The sequence below is a fragment of the Hypomesus nipponensis genome, chromosome 17, assembly GCF_054491055.1.
Source record: "Hypomesus nipponensis isolate SF chromosome 17, ASM5449105v1, whole genome shotgun sequence".
Lineage (NCBI taxonomy): Eukaryota > Metazoa > Chordata > Actinopteri > Osmeriformes > Osmeridae > Hypomesus > Hypomesus nipponensis.
In genome coordinates this window covers 1,223,399-1,232,500 of record NC_140377.1, presented here as the reverse complement: position 1 = coordinate 1,232,500, position 9,102 = coordinate 1,223,399, and the positions used below count along the sequence as shown (strand labels likewise).

General features: G+C 46.0%; 2 protein-coding genes across 7 annotated transcripts in view; one reads left to right on the top strand and one right to left on the bottom strand.

Annotated features, from left to right (window-relative positions):
- LOC146252864 (ADP-ribosylation factor-binding protein GGA1-like) overlaps window positions 1-2,869 on the bottom strand; it is a 10,509-nt gene extending 7,640 nt beyond the window's left edge. For 2 of the 4 annotated variants that reach the window (XM_084677868.1, XM_084677869.1), the window contains exons 1-6: window positions 2,741-2,869; window positions 1,840-2,178; window positions 1,182-1,266; window positions 856-931; window positions 282-380; window positions 1-38 (exon numbers count right to left, since the gene is read on the bottom strand). The exon at window positions 1-38 is cut by the window's left edge and continues 86 nt beyond it. In XM_084677868.1, the coding sequence (XP_084533994.1) occupies window positions 1-38; window positions 282-380; window positions 856-931; window positions 1,182-1,266; window positions 1,840-1,882 (341 nt within the window). In that variant the 5' untranslated portion in view covers window positions 1,883-2,178; window positions 2,741-2,869. Of the gene's footprint in view, window positions 39-281; window positions 381-638; window positions 777-855; window positions 932-1,181; window positions 1,267-1,839; window positions 2,179-2,740 lie in introns of those variants that run through there. The other 2 variants (XM_084677870.1, XM_084677871.1) reach the window with 2 other exon arrangements.
- LOC146252863 (MICAL-like protein 1) lies at window positions 847-9,098 on the top strand. Of its 3 annotated transcripts, none has more exons than XM_084677867.1 (15): window positions 847-949; window positions 3,665-3,713; window positions 3,861-4,002; window positions 4,087-4,187; window positions 4,406-4,800; window positions 4,917-5,314; window positions 5,427-5,460; window positions 5,584-6,478; window positions 7,182-7,310; window positions 7,442-7,568; window positions 7,868-7,958; window positions 8,085-8,158; window positions 8,258-8,372; window positions 8,476-8,522; window positions 8,635-9,096. In XM_084677867.1, the coding sequence occupies exons 3-15, from the start codon at window positions 3,918-3,920 to the stop codon at window positions 8,763-8,765; spliced, it is 2,622 nt and encodes an 873-aa protein (XP_084533993.1). In that variant the 5' UTR covers window positions 847-949; window positions 3,665-3,713; window positions 3,861-3,917; the 3' UTR covers window positions 8,766-9,096. The 3 variants fall into 3 exon arrangements, with proteins under 3 accessions (XP_084533993.1, XP_084533992.1, XP_084533991.1); XM_084677866.1 differs by lacking the exon at window positions 847-949 and adding an exon at window positions 2,789-2,982 and having other exon boundaries at window positions 4,917-5,287; window positions 8,635-9,098; XM_084677865.1 differs by lacking the exon at window positions 847-949 and adding an exon at window positions 2,789-2,982 and having other exon boundaries at window positions 8,635-9,097.
- The last annotated feature ends 4 nt before the right edge of the window (window positions 9,099-9,102 follow it).

Genomic DNA, 9,102 nt, shown 5'->3' with positions numbered 1-9,102 from the left:
TTCTTCTTCACCGCCTCTGGGGAACGCGAGCCCAGGTACTGAGGAGGGAGAGAGGAGGCATGAGTGAACCTGACAGAGGGACTCTGATGGGGTTTGAACCCCAACATCTACCTTTAGACCAGAGACTCTTACACTATGGAGTGCAACAAGGGGCCCAGTCAGGCTGAATGTTTAGTTGATGCAGTGTTAAGTGCTGAACCTGGTTCAGTAATTGCTTTGTTGTAACAAGTGTATATTTAATCTGACAGACCTTTACATCAAACGCACACACACATCATTACCTTGGGAGACACAACTTTGATGAGCTCGTTGAGGAAGCGAAACTTTCCAACTTCATTGTGAAATCTTTTCCCACAATCCTTCATACACATCTCCAGCACCTGGCGAATCACAAGACACACTCATAACCACCTGCTGGAAGAATCACCTGAGGTTGGGTTCCAGGTCTCTCAGGTAGTGTCTCCCTGCTAGTGAAGGAGGACAGAGGAGGACGCTGAACAAAAGATGATGAATGTCTAATCCTGTTTGCATGGACTGGTTTTGTTGCTGTGTCACTCCGCCCTCCTTCAGTGCCTGGGACATACTGTAAGAAATGGTGCACACTAAAGTCTACTTCCTGGTGGTAACTGAACAGATACCTGTCGTTAGATAACTCTAATCCTTTAGAGAAGGAATAAAACACATGTTTGCAGATTACCCCAAACTTCAAATCCAAGTTGCTACATACTCAAGTTCTAAAGCTAAAAAAAAACAAACAAAAAAAACTGACATATTCTAGAGATCTTTCATTGTTTTGACAGCGAGCTGTTTTCGCCATGGTAACTGGCAGGGTTGCCAGGGTAACCAAGACCTCACCAGGAGAGCCTGTGCTGCCTCCCACTCCTGGGGAGACTGGATCTTGTGAGCCAGGAGTCTAGTAGCCAGTTGGGGGCTGAGAAAGAGAATGGAGGTACTTTATCAAATCGGCACTTTAGGAACAACTAGCACATTCAAAAATAATTCAGACTAAATTAACCTTTCTATGATTGATAAAGTTGTATTTTAATATTCAGCATTGTACATGTGTGAAATGTTTTTCTGTGCTTTATAACCGAGGATGAGCCGGTTTAGTATTCCAAAATCATAATTTGATTTCCTTCCAGACAGGTGAGCAAATTACAAGACAACTAGCATTCACTTACCCCTCCAAATCATTATTGAGCTGGTCACAGAGAGCATGGATACCCTCCCAGTCTGTATCTCTGTTTAGTGGGTTTGTAGCTCTGTCTGTAACATGAAGGATTAAGCCGTCAAAATATCACTATCACCCATACCAAGACACATTAGCATACTGGCAATTGAGGAAATCCTTAAAGTAAAAACTGCTTCCTGAATTAGACAGCCCTGAGTCACTTAAACTAGCTTAAACTAGCATCAGCAGTTAATCCATAACCTTGCGTTATATGTCTACAATTTAAAAGACAACCTTGCAAGCCACCACTAATGTTAGCTCTAGATATGATGTGACGTTTGCATTTGATGTTTTCCTATTAGAAAGGACACTTCTGGAAACATCTGTTGTTGACAGATCGCTATCTAGCTATGAGCTAAATAGCTAAGTGGCTAAATAGCTAGCTAGATACCGCTTGACTGTGTGACAGCTGGCTAGCACAACAGCTATCCGGCTAAGCTGCTAGCTAGCCATGGTTCTGATGGCTGTCGCTGCTTTGCCCACCCGTTTTGCTTCCTGCTTTCGTGTGAACTGTCGTCTTGGACATTGCATTCAATGCTACACCTACATGCCATCTATGCATGGTCATTTACCTGTCTCCATTACCTTTATAACTTCAAAACACTTACTGATACGGGACTCCAAACTCTCCGTGTCAGGCGGCGCAGCCATCACTACGGGATTTCTTTTTGACGCAAGACTATCGCGAGGAGAACGTAGTGGTCCGCTGTGCTCCAGGTCCGACACGTTCTTGTGAGGTACTGTTACTGTCTGACTGATCAGTGACTGCAGCTAGTGACATTACATCTTCTCCGATTCTAACTCTGCATTGCCTTTTTTATATGTTTAAACTGTATTCGGCATTTGTTTGTTGACTACGACGTTCCCAAACAACCGCTTCCACTCTCGTCCCTTAGACATCTAAAGGATCTCACTGGAACGCACGCACTTCAACTGTGGCGTAGACACTGTATTGGCAAAACATTTACATTTATGCATTTAGCAGACCCTTTAATCCAAAGCGACTTCCAAGAGAGAGCTTTACAAAAGAGCATAGGTCACTTATCATAACAACGAGGTAGTCCCAAACATTGCAAGTAGCCAAAATATGAAGCATACATTATGAAAACAACACAGTTTTGTTGTCACACCTCAAAAATTTCATATGCTTTTGAATAGTTAGATTGCAGTTGCAGTTGATTGTGTTCCCAAGCTGAAACATAAACCTAAACTAAATTTAGATGCTGTCGTGTGTCCCTAGCGGTATGAAGCTGCCTTGCAGGCTAGGCTTCATGCGCGCTTAGGCGGTAATCAAGTAGAGTGAGTAACGGATTTGTTTTTAATTCAATTTACTCGTCCCAAGTATAGTTAATCAAGAACAAGGAACTCTTTAGTCTATGAAAAGAACAACAATATACTGGCAAAATGATTAAACTGCTTTGGAATTCTCGAATGGGACGTACATACGCGAGTTTGTTGTGACAACATTACCTAATTGTAGCAAGCGATATATAAAAACGGAATATCTACCTGCGGAAGTTGACATCTTTCCGCAGTCTAGGTCAAAAAGGAGTACTGATGAAGTTTGGGCGGCCACGAGAAGTTAATTTGAGTCGAGTAAGGATACTCATGGGTTCGCTGAAGGCTCTTCAAGACTGGTGTCGAATCAAGTGCGAGAATTACCCCAATGTGGACATAAGGAACATGTCGACGTCATTTAGAGATGGGTTAGCTTTTTGTGCTTTAATCCACAAACACCGACCTGATTTAATGTAAGTAACGGTTACTTTTTACTTGTAGGCCTGCAACGTAGGCTAGGCGGTAACAGACCATATGCTTCTGGGTTTATCATCTGTGCTGTGCTCCAGATTCCCTGGCTGCTGTAGTCCATCAGTCCGTCCGTCCGTCTACCCTCAGTACCACCACTCCCACCCGTTTGAAATGAAATAGTTTCAACCCTATCTTATGTTGAGTAGGTTGACTGTTAAAGGGATTTGGTAGCATTCTATTAAATTATTTTTAATCATAGAGTGCTTCAACCAATCTACTGGATTGTATTGCATTAGTTTACAGGTAACAGGAGCCAGGCCAGAATAGTTTTCCAGTGTATTAGTGTGTGCGTTGTGCTATCTGAAGCTCAGGGTTTTCTGATACAATCACCAGGCACCCACTGTGTTGGAGCCATACTCCAAAGGCAGACCCTGATTGGCTGTCTAATCTGGGCTCATCTGGATTTGCCCAGGACAACAGCATGGAGACTAATCCAACAATCTCTCTCTCTCTCTCTCTCTCTCTCTCTCTCCCTCTCTCTCTCTCTCTCTCTCTCTCTCTCTCTCTCTCTCTCTCTCTCTCTCTCTCTCTCTCTCTCTCTCTCTCTCTCTCTGACTCCCTCTGACTCCCTCTCTCTCATTCTAAAATGTAATTTATCAAAAAAATTTCCTCGCCCTATTCCAGAGACTTCCACTCCCTCTCCAAGGAAAACGTTTATGAAAACAACCGTCTGGTGAGTTTTCATCTCTCCTGGCATCCCTACACTTTGTATACTTGCCCATTCATTTTCACTTCATAAATGCTTGATCCTTCAGGTGAGATGTATGGATGAGCTACAAATGAGAGGAACCCCACCTCTGTCCTTGTCTTCCTCTGCTAGGCGTTTGAAGTGGCAGCGTCCAAACTGGGCATCCCTGCCCTGCTGGACCCTGGAGACATGGTTGCCATGGACACGCCTGATCGCCTTGCCGTCATCACCTACCTGTCCCAGTACTATCTCGTCTTCAACAAGCTAACACAGGGTAACCTTATTTATTTGGATATTTTCTACTCTCTAAAAATCTAGCCTACTGGCTAATCAATACTGTACACGGTTTGTCTTGCAGTCGGTCCGATCAGGCTAAAGGTGTCATATGTTGGTGTTGACTGCCCCACACACATGACCAAGAAACAACCTGCATTTTTTTCGGACCTTGAACCAGCCACGGTAACAACATGTCATAGTTGTAATAATAGTGTTTATTATTCTTCCAAATGACCACATGATGTCTTTCTCCATAGCAACAACAAACCTCATTCTTACTATACTCTTGGGCTCTGAAAACAGCTTTTTATAGCTTCCATATTCCTGTACCTGTACATCCTAGCAGTCTGTTTTCACAGCATACAACATCTTTGTCATCCTGACTGTGTTTGCGTGTGCAGAGCTCATCAGGAGGGCAGAGCGGTAAATCTCACCAGAGCGTCGCAGCGCAGCAGAGCGTCTCAGCTCAGCAGAGCGTCGTAGAGCAGCAGAGCGTCGTAGAGCAGCAGAGCGTCTCAGCGCAGCAGAGTGTCTCAGCTAAGCAGAGCGTCTCAGCGCAGCAGAGCGTCGTAGAGCAGCAGAGCGTCTCAGCGCAGCAGAGCGTCGTAGAGCAGCAGAGCGTCTCAGCGCAGCAGAGCGTCGTAGAGCAGCAGAGCGTCTCAGCGCAGCAGAGCGTCGTAGAGCAGCAGAGCGGTGGCAGCAGACTGACTGGGGAGTGTGTCTCCTGCAGAAGGCATGTCCACCTGCTCCAGAGACAGCTGGTGGACGGCCAGCTCTATCACCGGATCTGCTTCAGGTACCAGCACCAACAATGACAGCAATAATAATCATCTGGATCTATCTCAGTAGTCTATTTGATATTTGTACTTTTCTTTTGCCAGCCGTTATATCTTGTATGTCTTTGTCAAACAGATGCAGGCTGTGCAGAAATACCTTGCTACCTGGCTCCTACAGAGAAGGTGAAGATCCTGGCTCATTGGTCTGCTCCAATCACTGCTCAGCCAGTCAGAGCTCTCGCCCTGACCTCAGCAGAAAGGAAGAGTCGGGATCCATGGAACAGCTCCTCAAAGTAGTAACACAGGAAGTGACATCCCAACGCGACGCGAGGTCGCTCCCTCATGCAGAAAGCCCCCCCCAGGAGCTGGGTGCTAGGGGCGCTGATCCCTCCCCAGCCCTGGGAGCCACGTCTGCCCCGCAGGGGGGTAGCAGTCGGCCGGTACCTGCCCCCAGACGCATGCTGGAGGCCTCCGCCGCCCCTCGTCCTGCCCCCAGGACCCGCGCTGGTAAAGCCTTGGACAGCTCTGCTGCGGGTTTGTTTTACAGTTGTTTTTCTAATAGTTCTCCCTCTATGAATATGTACACATTTAATTTCTTCTCTCTTTCACGTTATCTTTCTCCTCGCTTCTGTTTGACCTCCTGCAGGCACGTCAGTTGATCAAAGCCAATCCCCATCTAGGTGAGTTTACCAAACAGATCTACATCATGAAAGCAAAAGATTCCCCAATTATTTTAATATTTACCAGTTAATATTTTCTAAACCTTTTCATCTCTTACTCTTGTGATCTGTTTTACTCATCAGTCCTAGTTCTGCCACTGGGAGCTGCAGGCCCAAGGATCATCCCTGGAAGGCAATTAGCAACCCCGGACCGTGGACCAGGCTACCGCCAGCCCCACCCCCTAACAAACCCTCCCACTCCAGCTCCCTGTCACCCCTGCATGGAACCGGGGAATGGTTCTGGAAGAAACCGGCCCCAGGAAACCCCTTTGGAGAACAAGAGGATGAGGAGGACGACACTGATGATGAAGGTTCCAGAACAGGTGCAGCGGGCCACGGTCAGAACTCCATGGCAACCAGTCAGTCATGGAGTGGCGCCCGTTCTTTAGCTAATGCAGCTATGGGCAGTGACTCAGCCAGCGCTGGTCCAGTAAGCCGTGAGGACGCCAGAATACCCGCTGGTCACGGGTCATGTCCTGCCAGAACTGGTGCCAAGGCCAAGTCAGCTGTACCAGGCAGAGCAATAGAGGACACTGGCCCTAACAAGCTGGGCCTGTCAGGATCAGCTGTACCAGGGGCAGTCGCTCACACAGCCCGAGGCGGAACTATGGACACGTGCACAGCAGCAGGTGGATCTGCTGTGCTTGGCTTACCTGGAGCAGCGTCAGGTAGCGACCTCAAAGCACCCGCAACACACATCACTGCCTTGGTGGTTCCTGATGAGGTTGAACAAGCTAGATCACAGGAAGTACTTAAATCACAGGAAGTACTTAGATCACAGGAAGTGCTTGGTGTATCCGAGGCTGGTGGTCGAGATCGTTCTGCCGGACCGTCGGCCCAACCTTTCCCCAGGAGTAAGTCAGTGCCGGCCCTCACTCCTGCTTGTCTCAGCCCCACCACACCAACCAATGGGGGGGCAGAAAATCTGTCAGAAGCAACCAATGATATTGATCCAGCATCTGCAGTGCCTCACAGAAAGGTAAGAGTAGATATATTTACAATTAAATTCACAATTAATAATATTAGTTTACCAGTCAGCAGCTTTCTATCTGTTGGTACCAAGTAAGATTACTGTAGAGCTACAATACAGATCATTTAAAATAGGCCCAGACTTCCACAGTGACAGGGAAGGTAATATTGTACTATACAATATGTGAAATGGGAAGTTGGTAACAGGCCAATGAGTCTGTATGTGACTGGGAGAGGTGTTCAGATATTAGGCTGCTTGTCTGTCATCTTAGTCTGTGTCAGGCCAGTCACAGGATCCTACTGAAAGGCATCAGATTCAGCAGGTTGAAACGTCTCCAGGTTGGAAACTAGGTCATAGGAGTTGGATTCTCAGTATGATTTGCCGCAAAAATCATGTGCTTGACAGTTTTACAATCTTCCCTAGTATTTAATACTAATAATTTCCTAATAATTTAGGAAAGTTCTTTCTTTCTTACGTCGTTATCAGACATTGGTCAGGTACAGACAACGGTTACTTATTAATTATTAACAATTCATTACTTAAATGAATGAAATACTTTGAAATAAATTGATGGGATTCATCGTTTGATTGGATTCTCATACCTTACGAGACTGATTCATTTGTTTCATTGCAATGGGTGAGTCAAATCAAGCGCACCCAAGTCTGTCAGTATTTATAGATAGTAACTGATCCGGGTGTGTTTCTCCTGAAGGCCTGTAAAGAGAACCCATTGGACGGTGAACCCCCACCTTTCAGCATACCAAAATCCAAGACGTTCCAGGTAACCACAGCAACGCGTGCTCCTGCACCCGGACATGGCTTCCCCCTCATCAAGAGGAAGGTGAGAGGTCGAAAAACAGAAGATTTGCAACATACAAATCATGTCTTACCTTCCTTATGATCCTGGTGGCTATATTGCTGTTGCCCGTTCATTCTTGAACTACTTGCATGTGTGTGTGTGTGTGTGGTCAGGTGCAGACGGACCGCGTGTCGCCGGTGGGGGAGTATTGGGGGGAGATGATGGAGCTGGACAAAACAATGTTCATCCTGGAGATGAGAGGGGTGGAGCTGGAGGGCAGGCTGAGAGGCTGTGTCAGTGGTGGGTCTTAGGGTGCAGAGAGGGAGGGGGGGGGGGCTGGACAGTACAGGTTGACCTGGGTCCATCACTGTTAGCAAGTACTGTGAGAATGGATCATTTCAAAGTGCCAAATGTGATGCGAATCAAAAAGCCACCTCAACAACTTTGGAATCCTGTTATGTCTGGTCCTGTCACAGTGGTTGATTACATTGATGTAACTCATTAAATCAGGAAGCCATTATGATTCATTATGGAAACAGTAGAGAATATTGTGGGGGGTTTTAAGCAGACTTGAAGTTGTTGTTGTGTTGCTGTTTCAGACCAGGATGAGGAGGACATGCTGGTGGACTGGTTCAGGCTTGTCCAGGACAAGCACAAGCTGGTGCGAAGACATGCTGAGCTGGTCTACCTGTGAGTGCACTGGAGTCAGGACTACATATCCAAACAGCAGAGCTACAAGTGTGGATTTTACAATTTGTGTGTGTGTGCGTGTGTATGTTTGTGTGTGTGTGTGCGCGTGTGTGTGTTCACGGACAGGACGAAGCAAAATTATTTAGAAGAGAGGCAGGCCGATGTGGAGTACGAACTTCGGTGTCTTCTCAACAAACCTGGTAAGCGTTCCTGCCAACTGCGGCTACTACAACTGTGTGACAATGCAGTGTTCATGGAATCATCTGGAATTACTTCTCTGTCATGTCCTGGTCCCTCAGAGTCGGAGTGGAGTAAGGATGACCGCAACCAAGAGCATCAACTGATGGATGAGCTGGTGACCGTCATCGAACACAGGAATCAGATCATCAACAGCTTGGAGCAGGACAGACAGAGGTGACGGGCTAATAAGGGGCCGTGCGCGTTTAGAACCGGAACGTTCATCTGATGTTGTTAGGGCTTTGAGTAGTCATGGTAACAGTGTTCTTCTCCCTTTCAGAGAGAAAGAAGAAGATCTTCTGTTGGAGGCCATGATTAGGAGGAAAGGTAAGAAATGTATAATGATGTCATGTTATGACACTGGTTCCATAACTGATATATTCTCAACACTCCCATCCCAGCTTCTCTGTATTTGACCTACATTTTTCCGTTTTCTCAGATTTTCAAAAAGAGGGAGAGAAAGAGAAAAAGAAGAAGTCCAAAGTAAAGTTCAAGCCCTTGAAGGTTCTGAAGATGCTGGGCCGCAAAGCAGAGGACTCCAAGACCAAGGACTCCCAGAAGAAGAACTGACAGAGGAAGCTTTTATCCATCATGGACGTGGAAATTCTCCAATTTCTTTTACATATTCTCAGAATGTATTTAGCTTTGTCATAAAGGGCCTTTCTCACAACCAAAATGATCCAGAAGTTGGCAGATACCATTGATGAAATGGAGGTCCTGGCTTCAAACACTGAAACATTTCCATATTACCGCATATGAGTATTGATTAACTTTTTATATGTAGAATGTATTTGGGCAGGTGACCAGACCAGATTTTAATGATTTCCTTTATTGACAGACATCAAATGAATGATAGAGTGTTAATTAAATGTTGGATACAGTGGGAAATTAGTATATTGTTTTGTTT

What these genes read in the sequence shown, in the direction of transcription:
- LOC146252863 (XM_084677865.1), top strand. Translation starts at nt 2,789, where the DNA reads ATGAAGTTTGGGCGGCCACGAGAAGTTAATTTGAGTCGAGTAAGGATA. An exon ending in CTGCAGTGCCTCACAGAAAG is followed by an intron (nt 6,479 to 7,181) that starts GTAAGAGTAGAT and finishes TTTCTCCTGAAG; the next exon opens with GCCTGTAAAGAGAACCCATT. An exon ending in GTGTCTTCTCAACAAACCTG is followed by an intron (nt 8,159 to 8,257) that starts GTAAGCGTTCCT and finishes CTGGTCCCTCAG; the next exon opens with AGTCGGAGTGGAGTAAGGAT.